Raw genomic sequence first — 27,303 nt, 5'->3', positions numbered from 1 at the left:
ATTTCAATTTAGATCAAAATCCATTACACGATTTTTATTAAAAAAAAAAAGTTACTTTAACAATTACAAGCTTCTCCAACATGTGATATTCATGACAAATCACACCTAATAGAGAATTCTTCTTTCAAACTCCTCGGCTTAACATTCGCGGGCATTATGAACTAGAACAAATACATCTTGGTTGTTATCGTCACAACGTTTCGGCCGTTTGGCCTTCCGGCCTTCATCAGGTGTTTTGTATCGAACTTGGGATAGAGAGAGAAAACCTTGAATAACAACATAGGTTTAACATTAACAAAAACCAACTAAGAATTGTCCTAGTGACATATGGCCGAGTGGTCCTAGTGTTACATGATAAGGGCTGTCCCCTTTTCATGTAAGTATAAAAATGGAGAATTTAGTTTAAAATGAAAATGAAATGGCATAGGCGAAATTCGAACCTCGTAATCTAGTTTAGAAATAGATTACGTGTGAGAATTTAAAAATGTAAAACAAAACATTTGTTTAGAAATAGATAAATATTTCAAGAAAAGAATGTGAGCTGTCAAGTTTATTATGAAATTTTAAATTGAAAGAATGCAGCTTATAAGATAATGTTTTTAATATATTGAATATAGGTTAAAATTCCTTTTGTAGAAATAGGAAAAGTTTTGGACACGTATGTCCAGGACACGTGGAAGAATGCACATGTTTTAACATGTGTATGACGTCACGGAAAATAGAAAGTTCTAGAATAGAGAAAAACTTTAGTTAGAAACCAGTCAGTGAGAAAACTCAGAGACAGTCAGACGTCTGGAAGCGAGACGTCACTTCAAGAAAAAATGTGAAACTTTGAATTCTTGATGATGGAATCACGGCCGTGTGAAGAATAAACCATTATGTGTTTTGTAAAGCTCGTCTTGTGTCTTATGATTCCTACAGAAAGGTAAAGTCCAATTGTATTATGTATTTGTGTTAATATATGTCTTTACATACACGTCTCAACATCATCATGTCTACACAATGTCCGAACTGCTTGAACACTGTGTCCTCACTCAAAGAGCTTTCTCCTTCTCTTCCATTCTACACAACAAAGAAGGAACATTTTCATATATAAGAATCTCTTATAACATGAACAATATCTCTCTAGAACTCTCTGTAATAAGATTCAACGTCTCTCTCTCTCTCTCTCTCTCTGAGTCTTACAGCATCCCTCACTGTAATAAGACTCCCTTCTAAGCATCTCTCTCACAAGACTCTTTTAATAAGACCCCCTATATGTAACATATACATATTTGGTGCCGTAAATGACCAGACCACCCAGCAAGGATGGGTTTAAAGAAAAAAAAAACGAACCTGGGGTCGATAGCATGAAAAAAAAAGTTAAAAACACAACGTTTTAAAAGGGTCCAACATAATTTTAAAAAATAAATAAATAAATAATACCACGGAAAAAAAAATTACACGATCACAGAAATGCGAAAAAAAAAAGAAAAAAAAATTGAACACACACGCACACAGAGAACAAAAGATACAAGAAATATTAAAAAGAAATAGAAGAAAAGGCCGATATGCCGTAAAAGAATCCGTAGTAATGAATGGAAATATAGTAAACACGTCACCACGCGTAATTCATTGATAAATGAATTGGTTTGATAAAAACACACACACACACACACACACACACACACGCAAATGCAGATATTGGGGGTCACCTATTATTGTTTTGAAATTTGTATGAAGTGTCATTAGAAAAATTGTGTCAATATGAAATCGTTTGGACGAATTGTTGAATTTAATCTGTCAATCAAAACAGGAATTTTTCAAAGGTCGCATGTACTCTCTGAAACAGCGTGTAAAGTCTGTTTGGAATTGCATTTTGTGTTCATAGTTGAACTTTTCGGCTTTTTATTTTTTGTGTGTTTCATTTGAATTTTTTTTTTTTTTTTGGAAAAAAAAAAGGGACAATTGTTTTGGACAGACTGTTGAATTGTTGTTTGTTACAGATGATTTTTTTTTTGTTGTTGAAAAAAAAAGTTATAACTGTTGCAAAATTTTTAAATGTATTAAGGTATTTTTTTTGAAAATGTTTTATGATGTTGAACAAATATTGTAAATTGTCTTATGTAACTAAATGTTATGATTTTCACAGCAAGAATTCAAAGTCAGCAGTAAATATACATTAGATTAAAATGATCTAGTAGAAAATAAGTTAAGACGTATGGTTGGCTTACAGATTCAGTTAGAATTTTAGAAGGGGGACAAGAATTAACATTACGTAAACGGGTATTTGGAGAGTTTTTAGATGTGATACGCCGTAAGAAAGATGTTTTGTTTTAGCATTTGGTTTTGTTGTTTTTTTTAGAGATCCTAACATTTTTTTCTCCAAGAAAAGTGACTTGGTAGGGATTAATAAGCCCAAGAAGTGCCCCTATACGAAAAATTTGGGAACCTGGTTAATTAAGTGCTTAAAATAAGCTGGTTGCACGTACCGACTCCAAGCAAAGTAGTAAGTCTTGGCTTAATTAATAAACAGGCGTTGGAAAGAATACGAAAATTCTTAAGGGGACCAGTAAACCGATGAGAGGTAGTCCCGAGGCAATCACATATAGCATAATGAAGTAAGAGACAGGCAAAAATATGCCGTAGATTACGTAAGAAAGATATAACCTTGTATTTCTTTTAGAGATGCATGAATGTAGGATATATCTGCTGGATCTTAGAGGCTCTGGTGAGAGAAAAGAAAAATCACAAAAAAATCGGGCAATTAGATAGTATTTAGAGCGCTATTAAGGTGTTGGGCGCAGAAAAGTGTTAGTTAGTTAGGGGTGATATTTCTAAATCCTCGTCGAAGTTTCAAGAATCCAAGCAAGGAGATCCGAGTGAATCCGTATGAGAGAAAAAAAGGTATATCTTAAAATTCTGAAGTCAACCACAAAGATTTAAGTATATGAGCTTTGGTATGTCCCGTGTAAGATAGTTATAGAATAAAAAACAAAGCCATACTTGATAAGACTAACCATGCGGAAAGAGAGATCAGAACACTTTTGAGACGAAGGAAGTCAATTTCGAGAAAGGCGAAAACCTCTAGTCTGAGGCATATGGGTGCCTGGAAAATAGCTGATGTGAATCATAGGTAAAGACCCTATACCCAAAAAGTAAATGCCACGAAGATCAGAAAGGTTCTAATCTTATAAATAAATAAATAATTGTGAAGTCGGCCGTGAAGGGCTGACTGAAAGAGATTTTTTTTTTTCGTTTGATTTTTAGCCTGATCTTTCTAGCCGTGTGGTTGTGTAGATGTAAAAATAAAAAAATGTACTAAATTTAAAAATGCATACATTTTTATTTTGTGAAATATGGAAGGGAGGGATGTTACATGATAAGAGCTGTCCCCTTTTCATGCAAGTATAAAAATGGAGAATTTAGTTTAAAATGAAAATGAAATGGCATAGGCGAAATTCGAACCTCGTAATCTAGTTTAGAAATAGATTACGTGTGAGAATTTAAAAATGTAAAACAAAACATTTGTTTAGAAATAGATAAATATTTCAAGAAAAGAATGTGAGCTGTCAAGTTTATTATGAAATTTTAAATTGAAAGAATGCAGCTTATAAGATAATGTTTTTAATATATTGAATATAGGTTAAAATTCCTTTTGTAGAAATAGGAAAAGTTTTGGACACGTATGTCCAGGACACGTGGAAGAATGCACATGTTTTAACATGTGTATGACGTCACGGAAAATAGAAAGTTCTAGAATAGAGAAAAACTTTAGTTAGAAACCAGTCAGTGAGAAAACTCAGAGACAGTCAGACGTCTGGAAGCGAGACGTCACTTCAAGAAAAAATGTGAAACTTTGAATTCTTGATGATGGAATCACGGCCGTGTGAAGAATAAACCATTATGTGTTTTGTAAAGCTCGTCTTGTGTCTTATGATTCCTACAGAAAGGTAAAGTCCAATTGTATTATGTATTTGTGTTAATATATGTCTTTACATACACGTCTCAACATCATCATGTCTACACAATGTCCGAACTGCTTGAACACTGTGTCCTCACTCAAAGAGCTTTCTCCTTCTCTTCCATTCTACACAACAAAGAAGGAACATTTTCATATATAAGAATCTCTTATAACATGAACAATATCTCTCTAGAACTCTCTGTAATAAGATTCAACGTCTCTCTCTCTCTCTCTCTCTGAGTCTTACAGCATCCCTCACTGTAATAAGACTCCCTTCTAAGCATCGCTCTCACAAGACTCTTTTAATAAGACCCCCTATATGTTACACTAGACGCTGTATCAAAGTTTACAAAGGTGCTGAGTTCAATCCTGAACGAATGCAGTAAAAAGTAACATTCAAAACAGAGAATCAGCAACTATGTCCCAGAGCCTAGCTGGAGTCCGAACACGGTACCCCCGTAATAATAATAAAGGGTTGGGTTCGAGACTCCTAACAAACGGTTCCCCAGTTCGATAAAAAACACCTGATGTGTCAAGGCCGGAGAGCAAAACGGCCGAAACGTTGTGACGATAACAACCAAGATGAGGAAGTCAGTCAGACAATTTCAATCAATGAAAACACCTCATCTCAAAAATACAGACAATTACTAGAACAAATACATTGTAGACATTGCGAAAGATGCAGCAAAGAAGGTAAGTTTTCTCTATCAAGCTAGAAAACTATTCACACCTGAGAGTATTCCGAACCTCTATAAAGCCACCATTTGCCCATGCATGGAATATGGTTGGCACATATAAGCTTGTGCATCTGCCATTAATCTATCCCTCTTAGATAGGATCCAAAAATGGGTCTCTTTGTCAACTAAGATCCAACCCTCGTCCCAATGCCGCAATGTTGCAGCTTTGGGTGTGTCCGTTTTACAAGTATTTTAATGGAATGTGCTCTAATGAGCTCGTTGCAATTATGCCCCCTGTATGCACATATACCTGACAAACAACAAAATTACACTCCTTCACTGTTGAGGTCCCTAAATGCCAGAAAGCTTTCTATTCTAATAGTTTCTTCACTCAAACTTTAGAATCTCCTTCCTGCTACCTCCTTTCCTGACTTTACTGATGTGCAGAAGTTTAAGTGTAACGTAGACCAACATCTTGTTAAGTTTTCATGGGCATGGTTCCAAATAATACGTCCAAGTGGCGATATGACTTGTGAGAGGTGAACATGAGTAAAAAACTGAAAATTTGTTTGAACGTGCTGTTTGAACAAGTGTTGAAATGAACGTGCTGTTTGAACAAGTGTTGAAATGAACGTGCTCTTTGAACAAGTGTTGTAATTAACGTGCTCTTTGAACAAGTGTTGAAATGAACGTGCTCTTTGAACAAGTGTTGAAATGAACGTGCTCTTTGAACAAGTGTTGTAATTAACGTGCTCTTTGAACAACAAGTGTTGAAATTAACGTGCTCTTTGAACAAGTGTTGAAATGAACGTGCTCTTTGAACAAGTGTTGAAATGAACGTGCTCTTTGAACAAGTGTTGTAATTAACGTGCTCTTTAAACAACAAGTGTTGAAATTAACGTGCTCTTTGAACAAGTGTTGAAATGAACGCGCTGTTTGAACAAGTGTTGAAATGAACGTGCTCTTTGAACAAGTGTTGAAATAAACGTGCTCTTTGAACAAGTGTTGAAATGAACGTGCTCTTTGAACAAGTGCTGAAATGCAGACTCAGTCGTGATGCTGGTGATTAATAAAGTATGAGTTCCAAAAGTAATGCTTCCTATTTTCATTCCGCCCGAGAGAATTGGAGATGATGGCAAATTGCTTTTTTTATAATGACTGTAATGACCTGAAAATTAAACTCACGAATGACGCAGAAATTAATGTGTGCATGCACATATATATCTCAAAATTTATGGTTAAATAGTTCAACTTAAGTAGAGTATAATGCATAATAGAATAATATTTATAAAAAACAATCATAATAGATATAGGTAAATTCCAAAAACAGGTATTTTAATAATTCAAATACTATAGATATTAATATCAGCTCAATAGTTGCTTATTGAAATCAAACAGAGCTATTATAAAGAATGTTAACATATAATTTATATCAGTTTGAAGAATTCAAGCAATAAAATTTTTAACATGCCATCATTTCTAAAACAATTTTAAATATTTACTATATATTAATATAAAAACAGTGGTATAAATTACATAAGTAGGTTTATTTTCTTATAACTGAATATATGTATTAGACAATAATAAATTGTGATTAGAACCCAGGCGTGGAGCAAACACTCTCAGTGCTGACGGACCTAGTAGATCTTCCCAGATCATACGTCTAGGAGAAGGAAAACTCTGAAACTAACCCAAAGAGGAGGGAGGCCTCTTCAGTCTTGGATGACAAGTTTCCTAGAGCTGGTGACTCAAGCAAATTACCGGTGTGCAAATCTAATCTGATCAAGGAGTAGATAGGCTCTGTCTATCGCCCGGCTTCCATACTCCTTCTTTGCCTATTAGTCAAGCGCAGAGACTATATCACACTGATTCGACAGAAACACAGAGTGGTAGATCTTGTTTCTTATCTAGGGCAATGAACGCCGTTTTCCCCACTCCCGACACATCTCACCCCTCAAAACTGGACACTTAGGAGTGCTTGAGTACCACATATGCCTGTGCAATTAGATTGGGTTGAGCTTCTTCTGATGGGTTGAGAGTACCGGATTGACAGTTCCTGGCTGCTGTTTCCGACTGGTAGTACAGGTGTCCTAACTCTTTGGTAGCGCTTAGAGTGGCTGCTCCATCAACCGTTGTATAATATCGGGATGTTTGTAGTGCCATGTCGCGCATGGAAAGAGACCCTGCACTCATCCCCGGTGGGCTTACCTGAGGCCACAATCCTAGTTGAAGAAAGGTCAGCTGATGGTCTACTTGTGTTGTATGTGTGATGCTCTGCATAACCTCCTGTTCAGCTCCCCCTTACCTAAACTGAAACTCTTTAAAACATATGATGACAGTACAATCTAAAAATAAGCTTAAACCAGGCTTAGGGTCAAACAAATCCAACTTGCCTCCTCCCTTGAGGCTTGCATTCACGAGCATCCGTGGGCTTAGAACTAATTTAGCTGATGTAGAAGCATTTCTCCTAACAAATACCCCGGATATCTTAGCACTAAGTGAGACTAGCCTACACTCCTCCATCCCCTTTAAATACTTTAACATGACTGGATATCTCCCACTCTGCCGTAAGGACTCTGACAGACATATGCACAGACTTGGAGTTTACATTCGTAATACCCTTCCCTCGACTAGAGAAAAAAAACCTAGAATCGGACGATCAAGCTTTATGTGCTTTAGACTAATCATGCAACACAACATTAGCTACTATTATTTTCTCTGCCGCTCTCCCTCGACCCAGGACTGCACTATAATAAACAAAGTCACTGACAGAATAGACACAGCCCTCCCTCGACACTAGCGCACAAGTACATGTATTTGGTGACTTTAATATCAATCACAAGAACTGGTTTGGATTCTCTACTTACACAGATGCAGCGGGCAGAACAACACATAGCTTCTCTATATCTCACTTCCTATCACAAATGGTTACATTCCCAACGCGTTTCCCTGATCAGCAAGAACATCACGCATCACTTTTAGATCTGTTTTTGACTACAGTTCCCGATGATTGTATAACGAATGCCGACTTGGGAACGCTAATCATGCAATGATTGACATCGCCCTAAACTCTAGAGCCAAAACTGAAGAGCCAGTGCTCAAAACAACGAGATATTATAAAATGGCTGACTGGGGGGACATCAGAGATCTTATCAGAGATGCCCCATGGGAAAATATTTTTCTCTTCCTGTTGAACAGTGCGCAAATGAGACCACTGAATGGTTCAAAACTGCAATTGAAGCACATGTCCCCATGCGGAAATTTTATAGCAAGCCCCACTCTCCTCAATGGTTTATTTCGACTTGCGCATCTGCCATTGCTCAAAGGCAGCATGCATACCGCAGATTTAACCGATATAAGTCCAGTTCAAACAGACAGAAGTACAGAGGAGATAGAAGTAACGTTAAGAAAGAAATAGCGACAGCTAAAAGAGAATTTACTGAAACCACTAAAAAAACACAGAAATTAGGAACTCGTGACTTCTGGAAAATCTACAACAGTGTAGTAAATAATGGGCAATCAACAATTTCCCCACTAACCAACAATCACGAGGTTGATTGCTCAGCAACCGAGAAGGCTAATATGCTTGCCAGTCCACACTTGCCCCTCTCAACCACCCCCTACCTGACTTTCCTTTGCGGACAGACGCCACGCTAGACGATCTGAAAATCACCCCTGCTCAGGTGCATGCTATCATAAAAACACCTTGACACTTCAAATGCATGTGGACCCGATCTCATCCTGTCTGTATTATTAAAAAGTGCTCAGCTAAAGTAGCTCCAGTTCTCCTCAAACTCTACCACAAATGTCTTAATGAATCTTGTTCTCCGGGCTGTTGGAAAACTGCTTCTGTAGTACCAGTATTCAAGAATTCTGGCGAAAGAACTGACCCATCAAATTATTACCCCATTAGCCTCCTCCCACTTTTTTCCAAAATATTTGAGACCTTAATATACCATGCTCTAGTCCATCACCTTACACATGCTAAACTTCTGACTGACCAACAATAGGATTTAGACAAGCCCGTTCCGCAGCAGACATTCTAACTGCAATATCTGACCGTATATACCACTCACTGGACAAAGCCGGGGAGGGCAGCGCGGTAGCTCTAGATATATCTAAGTCTTTTGAAAGGGTATTGCATGAGGGTCTCCTCAGGAAAATTAGATCATACGGAATCACTGGTAGAATACTAAGCATAATTAAATCCTTTTTAGATAAGAGAAAACCCATGGTTGTCCCCGACGGTCGTACATCTAAACAATATGATATAAATGCGGGAGTGCCCCAAGGGTCTATCCTTGGACCTCTGTTGTTCCTAATATTCATAAATGAACTCCCCGACAAAATTGTCTCTGAGATGGGTATATATGCTGAGGACACCATACTCTATAAAGACTAAACTAGTTTGCTTCAATAATTGCAAGAAATCTTCTCTACCACCTATAGCAATCGCCAAGGACACTTTATCTGAGAGTACATCTTTCAAACTCCTTGGCCTAACGTTCACAGGAAACATGAGTTGAACAATTACATTGAAAGCATTGCCAGGGCCGGCGCAAAGAAGTAAGGCTCTCTCTACCGTGCTAGAAGATTACTAACACCCGAAAGTATCCTGTACCTCTATGAGGCCACCATTCGCCCATGTATGGAATATTGCTGTCATATTTGGGCTGGCGCATCTGCTACTAGTCTCTCGCTCCTAGACAAGGTTCAATCTGATAGGCCCTGAACTGACATCTAAGCTTCAGCCTCTATCGACGAAACGTTGCATCCCTCTGCCTGTTCTACAAGTATTTTAATGGTGAATGCTCTGACGAACTGCAGGCACTTGTGCCCCAACTACATAAACACCCTCGACACACCCGACATGCAGCTAAATCTCACCCCCACACAGTAGAGATCCCTAGATGTAAAAGATCTTTCTACTTCAGTAGTTTCTTCCCCAGAATCGCAAGACTTTGGAATTCCATCCCTGCTTCCCCAACTCTACTAACGTGCAGAAGTTCAAGTGTAACGTGAACAAATATCTTGCTGCCCAAATCCCCACATAGTACCCCAGTAGATGTTACCTCTGATAGTAGCCCCCTACACCAAAGTGGCAATGTGCCTTGTTTGGGGTGAAAATGTAATAAAAAAATAGCGGCATGAGACTCTAAGAAAGCAACCCTTGTCATGGACATTCCTCAGAAGCAGAGACGCATCATTGAATTCCTGTTGAAAACACATTGCGAACGGTGGTGACTATGTAGAAAAATAAATTTTGGGGTACAGAAGATCGTTCATTTCAATGGTACCGGTCAAGTCTTCGCAGCTCTTCACCGTTTTAGGTTTTGGGTTTTAAAAAATTGGCTTTTCTGTTTTGGAACGGCCTTTGCATTTGAAGATTTCTGTTTTCATATTGATTTTGTTTTTCAGGGGATATCGCCATCTTACTGAATTCTGGAATCACCTTAAAAAAGGCCCTTCTCTTCAACCTTCTCTCGGCTTTCATGTCTTACATCGGATTGATCCTTGGGATTGTCTTAGGAGAAATCACCTCTGCTCACCGCTGGATCTTTGGAATTGCTGGAGGCATGTTTCTTTATATTGCTTTGGTTGATATGGTAAGTAAAATATCAATAACAGACGATCTAGCAGTGCTACCCGGCGTTACCCGGGGAAAAGGTATTACTTATTTCTACAAAAAAACTTCTATCTCTCTCTCTTGTTTCTCTTTCTCTCTTCCCCCACTTTCTCCGTCGACATTTCTATTCCTCTCTGTAAACCTACACACACACATGTAAACAGAACACTTATGTATGTAGATTACTTGAGTAATTAGTCGACATAAGGAAATTAAATTCTTTAAAATAGTGGTTGGAAAATGTTTTCCCTAGCTCTGAAGAAATGTTTGCAAGGTTAGGCGGGGTTTAGACGTTGAGGGAGTACAAGTATAATTTTTAAAAATCGGGAACTACTTGCTTTATTTTAAGTCGGACGTTATGTTATGGCTTGCAATAAGCCACAAAGAAAACAGAACAACTGAATAGAGTGTAAACAATGTTTTACTGGAACAACAACGTAAAAAGGTTACAACTGAAAAGAGTAGTAAATGTCACCAAGCAAGCGATGGTCGCTCTGCTGTTTAATCCACACCTGGGCTCAAAAGGTCTACGCTTATATAATGGATAGAACAGTCCATTTGGAGGGTGATTCATCCACTACACTCCCCTCCCAAGCTGATTTCCGCGGTTGTGAAAATCAGTATTTCTTCCTTTGGGGGCAGACCACCAAGGGGTCTGTGCGCTTCCACTTTCTGCCGGAGCGTCTCGGTTCTGACATCTCTTTTGGAGGGTCTATGTCAAAACAGTCATACACAGTTTCAATCGCCTCACTGCCGTCCTGCGGCGGTTCTTCTTGATTCTCGTAGAACCGTTTCTTGATTTGGTTCAGGTGCCTCTTATGTTGGATGTTGGTTGGTTAGTTGTTTTTTTTACGGCATATCAACCCGTTTTGGGTTATTTAATGCCGAATCCAAAGATTTTGAAGAAAAAAAAATTTTTAATAGAATATATTTGTTGTTTTCACGTCGGCTTCTATTTAACCCATAGTTGTGACCCTAACAGGTACTACCACTCCGGGTCAGAGTAACCCTGGGAGCAATGGTAATTAAAGGGTGGCTTCACACTCCCCAAAGCCCACAAGCTGGGGCCTCATCACTGGATATAGTTTAAGGTCATATCCAGGACCCCCATTGAGGGACTTTTACCCTCTGCAGGAGGGGCAGTCGGCGTATTGTAATGCCCCACCGACAGGGCCTCTTATGTTGGAACTTTGGGCCCTGAATGATGTATGTAACATGGCCGATTCTTTGTAAGATCGTGCACTGTTCCCAAAAAGAAATGTTATTTCTAAAATGTCTAAAATACACATTATCTGCGCTGTTAACCCGTTCCGTTGGCATTGTAGAGGTTCTGTTGTGTACTATGTGTTTGGGTAGCAGTTTATCAAATACGGATTTTATTTTCCGTCCAAACATGATTTCTGCTGGAGATCCCGCATCTGGTTTGTGCGGATTTCTCGTGATTCTGTAAACCTGCAGAAATTGCTGAAGGGCCTTTTCTGTCGGTGTACCGGACGCCTTTTTTAATGCCCTTTTAAGCGTATCGACGAAGCGTTCGACCTGGTCGTTGCATCTGGCGTGGTATTGGGGTGTCGTAATATGCTTGAATTCTCTGAACTCTGTCGAGGTGACCTGTGTAGCGTTGTCGCTAACCAGAAGTCTACAACCCCAAACCGAGCAAATAATTCCAATAAAAATTTGTCATTGTTGACATGGTCGGCTTTTGCGTCTTAGTACCTCTGGCCATTTAGAGTAAGAATCAACTACTATCAGGTAGTAAAAATCCTCCACAGGTCCCGTATAATCGATGTGGATCCTCTGGTTGTTCAGCTTTAGGCCAAAGTTTATATGTTATCGGTGGTGCTTTTGCAGCCAAAGCACAGCCTTTGCATCTGTTCACCATGTCGGTAATATCTTGGTCCATAGCTGCCCAATAAACAAAACTTCTCATTAGGCTTTTCATTCTATTTATTCCTGGATGCCCCATGTGAAAATCACTGAGAATTCTTTTTTGAAAGGTTTGGGGGGTGACAACCCTTTCACCGTATAACAGTATTTCGTCGCAACCAGAAAAATATCTGAACTGGTGTCACCCAGTGCTAATTTCTGTTTCGTGGTTTGAATGAAATTGTCATTTAGGGATTCTGACTTAATTTCCTGAAGTGTGATAGGCAGTTCGCGGATAATATTGTTTATCATGGTTTTTACATCACTATTAATACGTAGTGCCGCGATTACTGAATCTTAAAGATAGACTGTCTGCATGGGCTAGTTGTTTTCAGGGGAGAAATTGAATTGCAAAATTATATTTCAGCGGAATTGTGCCCCATCTTAATAGTCGGTTCGCAGTGAATGTTGCAAGCCCTTTTTTTTTATCCAAAAATGGATATAAACGGCTTATGGTCGGTTTGTAGAAAAAATGTTTTCCGTAAAAGAACCGGTGGAATTTTGAAACTGCAAATATAATTCCTAGGGCCTCTTTCTCGATCTGAGAATAATTCTTGTTCGCTAGCAAGAGAATCCGTGATGCGAAAGCAATAGGCTGTTTCGAGCCATCCGGCATTCGATGTAGCATGCACGCCCCGACGCCATATTGACTAGCGTCGCTAGCTACTATTATGTCCAACTGCGGGTTGAAATGCGCTAGGAATAGTTTTGAGGTCAGGATTCTTTTTATTTCTTGGAATGATGTCTGGCAATCTTTTGTCTACTCCCAAGCCTTATCCTTCTTCAGCAATTCATTAAGTGGTGCGCGCAATTTGTGCATATTTAGGATGAACCCCTGGTAATAATTTGCCAAACCTAAAAAAAAACCTCTGCAAGTGAGTTATGTTTACTGGTGCTGGCATTTCTTTAATAGCGGTCGCCCTATCTTGGTTTGGGCGTCTGCCATCTTTATCGATTATTTGACCCAGGTATTTAATTGTTTGTAAAAAGAACTTGTATTTATCTGCTTTGATCTTAAATCCATAATCTTGTATTCGACTGAATACTTGTCTGATATATTTGTCATATTCCTTCCTGCTTTTACTCGTATGATAATGTCATCAAGATATGCGATTGCGATGTCCAAGCCGGACAGCATAGTATCCATTACTTGCTGGAATATTGCGGGTGCCACCTTGATACCAAACGCGAGTCTTTCGTGTCTGTACAAACCCCGATGAGTGTTAATACAGAGGAGGTTAGCGCTTTTGTCGTTTACCGGAATCTGTAGGTAAGCGTCGCTTAGATCGATCTTAGAAAAAAACTTGCCGCCATTTAATTTCGTGAACACTTCTTCTGTAATAGGTAATGGATAGTGAAAATCTGTTAAAAACCCGTTGAGTCCAGTCGCGAAGTCGACGCAAACGCGAATTTCCCCGGACCTTTTTTTTATGTAAACTGCCGGAGCAGCCCACTCACTATATTAAATTTTAGCCAGTATACCGATGCTTTCTAATCTGTCTAGTTCCTGATTTATTTTGTTCAGGGAATCGAACGGGACATTACGTCTCTTTTTAAACACTGGTTGTGTGCCAGGTTTCAACTTAAAATCTGCGGCCATTTTTGTACATCTCCCCAGGCCAAGAGTAAATACGTTTGTGAATTCTTTTTTAAAACAAGTTATAAGTTTCTCCGTTTCTGCTAGGCGGGTATCTATTTCCTTGCAGAATGGGGATATAGGAAGATGTCAGAGGCGAAACACCTCCATGCTGTCAGAACCGAGCAGGTTCTCACTATCTTTTAGCACATACAATCTTAGTTTTTTTGTTTTCCCCCGTAAAGTGACGTTTGTAATTAATTTACCTTAAAAATGAATTATTATGCCATTAACGGCCGTCGCCGTTCTGTTAGTTTTTAATATAGTCGGCTTTCGTAATATTTTTCACGTTTTGAGATTTATTATTAAAAGATCCGATCCACTGTCTAATTGGAATTTAATAGCCTTGCCGAAATTGTAAACCGTTACATATTTGCGTAGATTTTCATCTACGACGTCCTTAGTTCTGATTTGACGTAGACGGCATCTATTCTGAGTTTTCCTAGTGTGAACTTTTATGACCGATCTTATTGCATAAATAGCATCTTTTTGTTAAAAATGGGCAATCCCTTACCCAATGTATTCCACCACATCTGAAACAAGCGCTCGGTGCTTTTAGTTTTTTCTTAGTTACTTTTTTTTTTCGCGATGCCTGCTTCGACATTTCTTGTATCTTCTTTTATAATTGTTACTTTTTGCCAATCCTCAGTCAATTTTTGAAGTGTTACGTTCGGTTCCTTTTCTAATCTTGTAATGACTCTGCGCCTGATTTCCGCATCTTTTCCCGAGGTTAACCCTTGCGCAAACACCAGACATTTAAAAGTGTCTGCTGTTAGTTAAGACAACTTAAAGTCATCACAGTGTTTGTTCACTACAGCTGCGTAGATGGCAAAATCGTCATTATCGTCTTGTACCATATTCAAACATCTCCAACGCTTATGGAAAAGAGACGTTTTCGGCGAGAAAAGTTCTGTTAACAAATTTACCCTCTCATTGAATGATAAATCTGCTGTTTTCCGATGCAAGATGTAATCTACGAATTTATCATGCTCAGCCTTTTCCAATTTTCGTAGTAGAAGTCTGGTTTTCTTCATAAACAAACTTTTATAAATAAAAATAGGGAACTAGCTTTATTTAAAGTCTGACTTTATAAACAAACTTTTATACATAGAAAAATAGGGAAATACTTGCTTTGTTTGAAGTCTGACTTTATAAACAAACTTTTATACATAGAAAAATAGGAAACTACTTGCTTTATTTGAAGTCTGACTTTATAAACAAACTTTTATAAATAAAAAATAGGGAACTACTTGCTTTATTTGAAACCTGACTTTATAAACAACTTTTATAAATAAAAAATAGGGAACTACTTGCTTTATTTGAAGTCTGACTTTATAAACAACTTTTATAAATAAAAAATAGGGAACTACTTGCTTTATTTGAAGTCTGACTTTATAAACAACTTTTATGAATAAAAAATAGGGAACTACTTGCTTTATTTGAAACCTGACTTTATAAACAACTTTTATAAATAAAAAATAGGGAACTACTTGCTTTATTTGAAGTCTGACTTTATAAACAAACTTTTATAAATAAAAAATAGGGAACTACTTGCTTTATTTGAAACCTGACTTTATAAACAACTTTTATAAATAAAAAATAGGGAACTACTTGCTTTATTTGAAACCTGACTTTATAAACAACTTTTATAAATAAAAATAGGGAACTACTTGCTTTATTTGAAGTCTGACTTTATAAACAACTTTTATGAATAAAAAATAGGGAACTACTTGCTTTATTTGAAACCTGACTTTATAAAAAACTTTTATAAATAAAAAATAGGGAACTACTTGCTTTATTTGAAGTCTGACTTTATAAACAACTTTTATAAATAAAAAATAGGGAACTACTTGCTTTATTTGAAGTCTGACTTTATAAACAACTTTTATGAATAAAAAATAGGGAACTACTTGCTTTATTTGAAACCTGACTTTATAAACAACTTTTATGAATAAAAAATAGGGAACTACTTGCTTTATTTGAAGTCTGACTTTATAAACAACTTTTATAAATAAAATGCATATCATTTGATTTTTGCTTATTTTAAAACTGTGATAAACATTGAACAGTGTCTATATTTTATACATTTACAGATTCCTGAAATGAACAGCGTGGCGGAGGCAAGTGAGAACGATCAATTTGGAACTTGGCCATTGTTTTTCCTGCAGAATATTGGCATGATTCTTGGATTCGCAGTCATTCTCGTCATTTCCTATTATTCAGAACATATAACAGTTTTCTTATAACAGAAAATCCTGAAAGACAATTCGATCACTACGAAAAACAAACGTTTTACTAGTTATGCCCGCCAGCACGACACTGGCCTGCTGACACGACAGCTGCTGCTGATTTTTAAATAAACATAACACATTCGTCAACCAATTGCAATTACAATATTGCATATTTTCCTAGCGTAACACAAGGATCATTGTATAGTTTTCAATTAAAATTTTCTTACTTAAAAGAGCATTTTAAATAGATTTTATTAAAGAGTCACCGCTCATCAAGGCCCGAATGCCACTCGAGGACAAGGGTTAATGGTTATTGTCAAGTGGATGGTGCGACAAACATGTATAGGCTTGCAGACTCTGGTTTGAAATTGATTAAACAATGGTTTTTATTTCGAATTAAGTAGGGGTATTAAAAATGCGGGTCAGACTTAAAAATGTCGGATTTATTCTGAAGAAATGAAACATGTTTGTTTAGTATGAAATTTAGTTATTTTAATAATAAATGTTTAACTTTTCTGAAATATAAGCAAAAATACAATTGAAACAAAATATCAATGGAAATTAAATATATCAACGAATTCTTAATTAATGTATACAAAATGTAAAGTTTTGTTTTTATGAAATCACCCCAGACAAGCGATGAAGCCATCTGATGTAAGGTGCTAAAATACCACTTCAAGCTAACTATAACTGTTACATGGATAGATTCTGATCCAGAAAACAATAATTCTTCCCTCTTTGTCGGAAACATCGTTCATGGAACGTGCGGACTGCAAGACAAAATAAGGAAAGCGATGGTTCTGAGGCTGCTGAAAGTAAACACAAAGTCCATTTTTTTCTCTTTCTCTACTGTAACCAGACGACACCCCACAGTGGGAAAATGTCGAGTTACATGACAGTAAAACAACCCTTTTTCCAGGTTAAAAGGGACGTTTCTTTTTATTTTAAGTTCGATTGACTTTTAATTATCCCCCCCCCTCGGAAGCATAAAAAAAAATAATAATAAAAATGGTCAGCGGTCCGGCTTGCGTAAAAGGGAATTTGAGAATCAGCAGCAGTTGTACTGCCAACAGGCAAAGGTCGATTGACGGATATAAACAGAAAAAAAGTAAAAACATATTATATTGTATAATTATAATATCATATTAGTAATATATTATATACGTTTACATTTGTTGACATTAGGGGTTTTAATAGTTGTAGCTTCACGAAAAGTCATTGATTCTTAACGACCTTGGATAAAAAAATAATTTGGAAACAGTACACTCCATTGGCGAAGAAATATCAGAATTTGGATAATTTTATTAATGTAACTGGACATTCTATAATCATCTGTATTATTTCTTTCTCGGCATCGCTCTCTCTCTCTTTCTCTCTCTCTCTCTCTCTCTCTCTCTCTCTCTCTCTCTATATATATATATATATATATATATATATGTATATATATATATTTTTTTTTCGTGGTTAAATCTTAAATTCTGAAAAAAAACAACATATAGAGACATATATTCGATTTAAGAATTTATTGTTTGACAAAAGGAATATATAGAAGGGGTTATTTAACCACAAAACTTATATATTGCTCTATTCTTAAATATTGAGCTTTTCCTTTTTGGCTAGGATCACCTTGAAAGTATTACTTCAAGTAATATCTATCAGGATTTTTCATTTGAATTCTACAGTGTCTTATATATATATATATATATATATATATATATATATATATATATATATATATATGTTATATACGTCAAAACAAATTAAAAAGGGCGACTTTCTAAGTAAAATAAAAAAAAAATGAGCTTCGAGGCGGAGCCAATATTAACCGTATGTATTGCTTGAAAAAAAAACAACAATAACAAATATATATATATATATATATATATATATATATATAGAGAGAGAGAGAGAGAGAGAGAGAGAGAGAGATGTATATATATATTTAAATATTACGTGCATAACAGTAAGTCTTTTATGCACGTAATAATATTTTAATAAAAATAATTAAAAAAAAAAATAATACGCCCTAAGTATGTGGGGCGACAATAAATGTCAACAAAGGGCAGATAACTCATTTCTTTTTTAAAAAAAGCGCTCAGGGAGTGAAAAGAAAGAAGAAAATGATGCAGAATCGCTAATAAAATAATAAAAAAAATCAATAAATCAACAATATATAGATATGTACATATATTTGTTTTTACATGAGTCATGAGCAACATATTACTGCTTATATATAAACAAATAAAGAGTATATTCTGCTCTACTTCGGTATTGAGCACTCTTGTATTAATCTTGTTACACTTTATTGGTTACTTAACATCTTTAAAACAATAACCTTAGAATATATATATATATATATATAATATATATGTATATATATATATATTTATGATATGTATTAAATAAGGTTATATGTTTGTGCGTATGTATGTTTGTGTGTCACGACATCACAATAAAACGGTTGATCTAATCGCTAAACTAACTGTATGTTTGGTATCAGCAATTTGGAGATGTCAAAAATTCTTAAATCTTTAATCATTATGATTAAACAAACGTCAAAAAATTCTTCATTTCTTTTCCTCTCTTAGTTTCCCTCTTTGTCCTGCTCTAAGCAAGTCTGTCGACCTAGTCCACAAATCCCAAAACTCCATCATGACAAGTTTCAAGAAAATATACACGATTAAACCCGGATCTCCAACTTCTAACGTAGATCCCCACTACCATGTCTCCTTCTCCAACATCAGGGGTCTACGTTATAACTTTCCAGAGGTTGACACCGAATTACAGGAGACTAAACCAGACCTATTATTCCTAAGCGAAACTGGAATTGGACGAACTATTTCCCTAGATAAGTTTGTAATTAAAGGATACTCTAACTTAACTTCCGAATCTGACCCCAAATATCGCCATGGGCATGGCATATGTGGCTATATTAAAGATGGGTTTCCATGTGGTAGGGGCATCTCCAGAGAAAATCCTAACTTACCCTACATGTGCTTTCGGGTTGCACTTGCTCACACCACTGTGTTTTTATTTACTCTCTATCGCCCCCACAAAAGTGGAGTTACTATCTTTAAAAGCATATCTGAGAAAATTGACCCCGTTCTATCTGCTTATCCTTCAGCTAATATTCACGTATGTGGAGACTTCAATGTTCACAATGTGGAATAATTAACCCACTCAAACAGGACCGATGATGAGGGGAGGTTCTGTCGTGATTTCTCCATTGCTTATGATCTCACTCAGATTGTTCACGAACCCACCCGTGTGCCCGACAATGACGGCCAGTATGCGAGCCTCCTAGGCATTTTTCTCACAACTTGCCCTGAACTATGTTCAGTTTCCGTTCTGTCTCCTCTTGGATTTTCCGACCACTCTGTTATATCAATAAAGATAAAAATGAAATGTAATAAGTCCTCATACGTACATCTCCATCGTACAGTATATCGATACACTTTGGCTGACTGGGATATATCAGATCTACCTCTGCGTTCGATATTTAAAAAGGATGTATCTTCTATAGTATCAGACCTGACGGAATGGTTAATTCTAGGTATAGACCGTTTCCTACCCTCGAAAAGTTCCAGCAAAAACCTTACAGCCAGCCATGGTTCTCTCCAGAATGTGCTGTTGCCATTGCGCACAGAAATCACTTTTTCCATTGCTTCAAACGTAATAGATGTACTGAGACTAAATCCGCTTTCAGGACTGCCAGCAACCATTGTAAAAAAGTAATAAAGAACGCAAGAAAGTTTTATGCTCATTCCGTCAAGTCCAAAGTAGCTGAGCAGCGGCTTGGTTCCCACCAGTTTTGGCAAATAGCAAACAGAATCCTGAACAGAAACGTCTGCTCTATTCCACCTATCATCAATGGACCTGAGGTAATCTCGTCAGCATCAGACAAAGCCTAACTCTTTGCCAAAAACTTTGAAGCTAATTCTACCCTTTGCGACCAAGGCCGCCAACCCCCAATATTTCCTCCTGTATCGGAAAACACGCTATGTGATATACAAATATCTGTTCGTTATGTTGCCAAGCTAATCGAAAACCTTGATTCCAGTAAAGCAACTGGCCCTGACAGTGTTCCAATTATAGTGCTCAAAAAATTTCAACCTAAACTAGCGCCAATACTTACAAAAGTGTTTAAACGTTCTCTTAAGGAGAATTGCTTCCTATCTCCCTGAAAATCAATAATCAACCTTCTCAGCAAAAATAACTTTCTTAGTGACACACAATATGGTTTCCGTTCTGCTAGATTTACAGCAGATGTGCTTAGAGTTATATTTCATAGGATTAGCGAATCTCTCGACAGAGGCAACCTTTCTAGGGCAATTGCTCTGTACATATCAAAGACTTTTGATAAGGTATGGCATAAATGTTTACATTACAAGATCTCCAGCTATGGTATAGCTGGAAATGTCTTCTCAATTATTAAATCATTTCTCTCTGATAGGTTCATAAGAGTATTAGTTGATAGGCACAGTATTAATGCTGGAGTCCCTCAGGGTCCCATCCTGGGCCCAACTCTCTTGCTGATTTACATTAAGGATCTTCCAAATCACATCCTTACATTATTTGTAGACATTTATGCTGATGACACTACAATACATGGTAGAACATCTAAGATCGTAAACGACCAAGTTCTCTCCGATTCTGTCTTCTGATCGTGAGCAGGTGATACAATGGGGAAAGGAGTGGCTGGTTACTTTTAATGCATCTAAAACCAAACTTCCATATTTACACCATGAACGTTCTGATCCCCATCTGGCATCAATTGAAATAAATAGCTCTCGTCTTGAGGAGGCCTCATGTTTTGATAAGCTTCTGGGCTTGACCGTTACCCTGATCTGAAATGGAACACGCACATTAAATCAAGGCCGCTGGAAAAATGGTAGGATCCTTCTATCGATCCAGTAGATATCTTACTGCTGACGCAATTCTCTATCTATATAAGAGCCAAGTACGTCCAAGAATGGAGTACTGTTGCCACATTTGGGCAGGAGCTGCTAGAAAGGACTTGGCCTGCCTCGATAGAGTTCAACATAGACTTCGTAGCCTCGTAGGAGATGTCCTTTTATCTCTCTGCAACCTCTATCTACGGGAAGATATGTTGCGAGTTTGTCTCTGCTTTATCGTTATTTTCATGGCAAGTGTTCGACTGAGCTTCTAACTATGGTCCCTCTTGCCAAACTTTCACAAGAAACACTCATCTAGCTGAAAACACTATCAATAATCCCCCCACACTTTATCTGTGCCTAAACCTAAACGTAGACTCCATGAACAAAGCTTCTTTCTTAGAACTGCACGCATGTGGAATTGTCTTCCGTTTTCCTGCTTTCCAGCTGACTACAATATGGTTGTATTCAAGTCCAACGTATACAAGTTCTTGATGAGCTGTTCCACTTAGTTAACAAATTTACCTAATTTCTATTACTTACAATTACTATATTGTTCAATTGGCTACAGTACACTCTTAACCCTTATCCTCGAGTGATCTCTGGGCCTTGATAAGTGGTGATGCCTATTTAAAAAAAACAATTAGAAACAAATGTTACGGCATTTTCAGAGTTCTGTTGCAAAGTTGATCGGCTGAACTTTTTTATTACCAAAAAAGAAACAAATAAACATGAAAAATAAGTCAGAATTGTTTTGGTTTAGTTTAATCATCATATATATATATATATATATATATATATATATATATATATATATATATATATATATATATATATATATATATATGGAAAATTTGTTTTGTTTTAATTCACTTCAGACAATTAAACTATCAAATTATGTCCCCCTTTGGCTGAAAAATACAATTTTAAATATATAATATAAAAATATTAATCAATGATGTTTAAAAAAGTATATATCTTTTATCACTGAACCATACAAGCGAACGGTGCATTGTTCCTGCTGTTTTTTTTTTGTTTTTTTTTTCAAGGATTAAAAATGTCCGACCTTACATTCTGATAATAACTTCAAGATAAAACCATCACCAATTTAGGAGGTTTATGGATAGACTTTTTATCAGTTAGACTTGTAACGTCTTTGTTTTTTATAAGACTTTTTGAATCCATTGTTTAAACGTTGGTGATGAGGTGTGTTTCATGCTTTGTTTGTCTTGAAGTGGTTCTACTTTCCTCCTTCTTACTATGATGCGCTCTTTACATCAAGTGGTTTACTGCTTTGTCTGGAGAGACTTCCATATAATAACGTAGAAACATCATGTTGATGAAATATAATTAAAAAACAAGAACATAAATTGTGAAACTGCATGCATTCCTATGACAACGTAAGGATGAGCCAAGATCTTATCTGTGCTTTACTACACCACATTGTATGAAATATTCTCAAATGTGTCCCATGGAAATATAAATAATTCAAAGCGATTCATCCAATGATTGTGGAAATGCTGTTATCAAATGACATCATATATATATATATATATATATATATATATATATATATATATATATATATATATATATATATATATATAATTATTTCCACAGCGAAACAACGTCGCAGCTCACGACAGCCAATAATCGTGAAGTCCAAGACTCGAGTTTCGTCCTCATTTTAGGCTTATCAGTTAGACGTATCCGAACTCGAGATTCGAAACCCGAGCCTCTTGCATTCGGGCCTCTGCCAACTGAGTAAACAGCCCACACACAAGAAAGTCTACTAACTATTACAGATCAAGCAAACCGCGGCGAAATCCGACTTTGTAATGGACCTACTTCGTCTCGACAAGGGACGGTGTCATCCAACCAGCTATAACTCAAGCCGATGTTTCACAAGTAATAATTTTCAACTAGCTAGGACAATGCCATCCAGTAATGCTAACCTAGCGAGCAATTCGCAATAGAATTTTTCAGGATGTGAGAGTTATATATAATTATTTCCACAGCAAAACAACGTCGCAGCTCACAAGAGTCATGACAGTCAACAAACAGAAAGTCCAAGACTCGAGTTTCGCCCTCATTTTGGGCTCATCAGTTAGACATATCCGAACCCGAGATTCTTGCATGCGAAACGAGCACTCTGCCAAGTGAACAAATATATATATATATATATGAATGTAATAAAAATTACAATAAGTTTACTACTTGTGCTTCCTTTTTAAAATCAAATATGTTTTTAACTCTTTTTCAAGATATCTTTTAACATGTTTTATTAATCATTTGTTCATATTATATATGAATGTATATATATATATATGTGTGTGTGTGTGTGTGGTTGTGTGTGTGTGTGTGTCTGTGTCTGTGTCTGTGTCTGTGTGTGACATTCCGTCAGAATTTTGATCTTGACTGAAGTTGTCAAGATCAAATACCAAGGTTACTGGGCTTTCTCTAACGTGCTAAAAAGTTAGTTACGCCTGAAAGTATATTGTAGCTCGACAAGACAGACATTCGCCCATGCTTGTAGTATTGTTGCCACATTTGGGCTGGTGCATCTGCTAGGAGTCTCTCAATCCTAGAGAACATTAAAAAAAAGGGAGTTGCCAACCTATTAGGTTCCGCACTGTCAACCAAACTCCAAACTCTGTCCCATCGACGAAACGTTGCATCCCTGTGCCTCTTTTACAAGTATTTTAATGGGTGGTGCTTCGACGAACTCCAAGCCCTTTTACCCCTCGACATCAATACCCTCAACTAACTCGACATTGTGGAGATCTATAGATGCCAGAAAGCCTTGCTCAACTCCCCACATAGTGTCCTTTCAATTCTGTCCCAAATAGTACCTCTCTACATCCAAGTGGCACTGTGCTTGATGGTGATTAAATTGTTTTAAAAATAATGCTCTTTTTTTTTTAAATCGTAAATATAATTAGGTAGGGTAAACCCTCCTTATGCTAAACATACATAAATCACGTGAAAAATATGACTAGCAAAAATATGAAGCCGTTAGAAAAACTTGTAGGACCTGGTGCATTATATGCCGTGTAAGCTATTGTTGAAATATGCTTTTAGATAACTTTGTGGTTATCCCTTTACAGAAAAAAAAGAAGCGAACTGAGATATCATCAAAATTGCAAGCTAGGATCTCAGATTATTTTGCATGCATTGTTTTCATTTAGTTTTCACCACGACAACCTGCTCATGACCCGATGAGCATACAGCAGTTCTGAAACAAGGATATCACTACCTTACTGGAATAACAGCCTAAGTTGTTTCATATTGCCCCTTGTGATGTATATTTCTACTCATACTTAGATAAATAATGCAGGCGAAGGTGATGCTATCAAGGGGTCGTAGCAATACAGCTTAAGAGCATCTAATAACACTCTTTTAGTTATGCATAGAAAGGTTGGGCATAGAAGGGTTGCAAAGTTTATTATACTCGAATCATATTATTTTGAGAGACATTCGATGTCATTTAATGGTTGAAATTAAAATAAATTAATGGTGACATTAGTTTGGTTACTTTTCAGTGAGCTCATAGTGTTATATTATAACCCCTTCGTAAGAATTCAAAACACAACAACCATTGGTGTAAGCAACAGTCCGTTTTTTTATTTCTCCTGTTGTTCTTGCTTATGGTAGATAGAGAGAGAGAGAGAGAGAGAGAGAGAGAGAGAGAGAGAGAGAGAGAGTGGGGGAGCGACAGAGAGAATTATCGTGGCGTCCACTCGGTTGACAATCAAATCTCCAACTGCAATCTTTTTCCTTCTGTCACTTTTTCCTGTCAATCTTTTCAAAACATCCACATAACCAGATTCCTTTCTGTTACATTTTTCATAACAATAACAAAGTTTGTTTATATTTGTGAGAAATATTGAAACAATTCCCGTTTAGCTTGTCAATTTCTGACATTTCATCCACAGACGCGTGCCACATTTTAATTCATGAACATACATATATGTATATACACCTATACACATATATATACTAGCATGGCAACCCGGCTTAGACCGGCTCATTCGTGTAACAATAGATAAGGTTTTCCAGGGAAGGTTCTCGTTTCTGTACCGGAATAACAACGCAGCTCCTCTGATCTTGGCTTCTATATCTTATTCCGCCCGAATAGATCAGACATGATTACAAATTATATTATTATGATGACTGAACTTATGCAGTCATGACTTGAAAGCTTCATTTCTCTGTTGTAGATATTGACAGTGTGGAACTCTGAGAAATTCACCCCTGTTATGGAGGTGCGTACGGAGCAGAGAGGATTTATTGAATTATTGGTAAAAGTGCATCAAAATTAGTGGTAACTATGTAGAAATATAAAACCTGGGGCACAAAAGGTTGCCTTTTTTAATGGTACCACCCTCGTCTTCGTTGCTCTTCAACTGTTTGAGTGTTATTAAAATAGAGGAGGCTTTACTTTTGGAACGCTCCTCGTGTGACAAAGCGCGCTCCAGAGCTTCTGCAGCCATCGCTGACAAAAGTAAATCGAGAATGTGACTATATAGAAAAAAGAGATTCTGGGGTATAAAAGGTCATCGTTTTAATGGTAACGCTCCCGTCTTCGTAACTCTTCAGTTTTTTAATTTAAAAATAGAAGGCTTTACTTTGGAAAATACCTTCACAATATAATAATTTATTTCATTTTATTTCTGCTGTAACTAAATAAAACTACAATCATATGTACTATGTGTACCATATATATATATATATATGTGTGTGTGTGTGTGTGTGTGTGTGTGTGTGTGTGTGAGAGTATATATTTACACATGGTAAACATAGTAAATAAATAAATATATATACATACATACATATTTATTTATTTATTTATCACATTTTGAAATTAATGCCATTGGACCTATAATTCTGGATATTTTGTTTCTTAAAAGGAGGTTTCTTTCGCTTTTCGGATTACCAATGAGGGAGTCATTACCTACGCAAAAAACGTTATTCCCGGTTGGTTTGTTTTTTTTCCAATTCTTCATGTATATATATATATATATATATATATATATATATATATATATATATATATATATATATTTACCAGTGGTGAAAAAACCGGACTAGAGTGCTCAATGTGTAGTCAGAGCAGTATATAGGAAATTTATTACTGTGAGTCCAGAATGAGTTTACAAATTGTTTCAGCTAGAGGAAAATCCTCAAAGAGAGGAAAAAATCCAACTAGCATCGTCAGAATTCATAGATGGACTTAAGTTAAGCACCACCCATTAAAATACTTGTAAAAGAGGCACAGGGATGCAACATTTCGTCGATGGGACAGAGTTTGGAGTTTTGTTGACAGTGCGGACTCTAATAGGTTGGCAACTCTTTTTTTTTTTAATGTTCTCTGGGATTGAGAGACTCCTAGCAGATGCACCAGCCCAAATGTGGCAACAATACTACAAGCATGGGCGAATGTCTGTCTTATGGAGCTACAATATACTTTCAGGCGTAACTAACTATCTATGAATTCTGACGATGCTAGTTGGATTTTTTCCTCTCTTTGAGGATTTTCCTCTAGCTGAAACAATTTGTAAACTCATTCTGGACTCACAGTAATAAATTTCCTATATATATATATATATATATATATATATATATATATATATATATATATATATATATATATATATATATATATTAACTGTTTTTCTTACAATTTATGATTGAATATCATAAATGGTTGTTTCCGCTAATGCATCAATCAACAAATTCTAGTTTTGCTACGATTATAATTTGCTAATTTCTTACTGTCTTCTGATGGGAAGAATGGCAAGTGTGGCATTCTTTGAAACTCCGCATATGTGTCGTATATATGTTTACGTACCCATTTTAAGTATAATGGACTTACACAGAGACTATGAATATAATTACATTTACCACGTTATTGGGAAAAAATCGTAGCAGTTATGGCCCCAGAATCATGACGTGTACTTTTGTGATATACTTTTGCTGATACACTTTTTGTTAACTATACCATTGTGTTTGTTTTGATTATTACTCGCATTGGCTGCAATAATATTGTTTTTATCATGGTTCTCGATTTATAATTCCAATAATGTTTTTAAACGTTTCGTATCAATTCTGTGACTCATTATACAACTGGTTATTCTTAAAACATCGTTTTCTCATCTCTATATGTTTTTCTCTTATAATCCTAATTATCACTTAATTATAATACTTGTTATTTCCATTTTGTTTATTTTAAATTGCTAGTTTTTAGAGATGTTTATGTAACTATCGTCTCATCCTATTACTTCATCATTATGTAAGAACTGTTATGTAAAAACCTATAATAAAAAAGCAACGAACAAACATTACGGAGAGTTTTCTTTTTTTTTTTTA

The 27,303-nt window shown here is 36.4% G+C and overlaps 1 protein-coding gene across 1 annotated transcript in view; it reads left to right on the top strand.

Moving 5' to 3' along the window:
* LOC145292924 (metal cation symporter ZIP14-like) overlaps positions 1-18,325 on the top strand; it is an 86,824-nt gene extending 68,499 nt beyond the window's left edge. The window contains exons 7-8 of the mRNA XM_080139091.1: positions 10,039-10,226; positions 15,902-18,325. Of these exons, the coding sequence (XP_079995217.1) occupies positions 10,039-10,226; positions 15,902-16,054 (341 nt within the window). The 3' untranslated portion in view covers positions 16,055-18,325. The remainder of the gene's footprint in view (positions 1-10,038; positions 10,227-15,901) is intronic.
* The last annotated feature ends 8,978 nt before the right edge of the window (positions 18,326-27,303 follow it).

The sequence above is a fragment of the Euprymna scolopes genome, chromosome 14, assembly GCF_053919585.1.
Source record: "Euprymna scolopes isolate OS-2025 chromosome 14, ASM5391958v1, whole genome shotgun sequence".
NCBI classification, from domain to species: Eukaryota; Metazoa; Mollusca; class Cephalopoda; order Sepiida; family Sepiolidae; genus Euprymna; species Euprymna scolopes.
The sequence above is the reverse complement of the archived record's forward strand: the minus strand, read 5'-3'. Positions and strand labels throughout refer to the sequence as shown.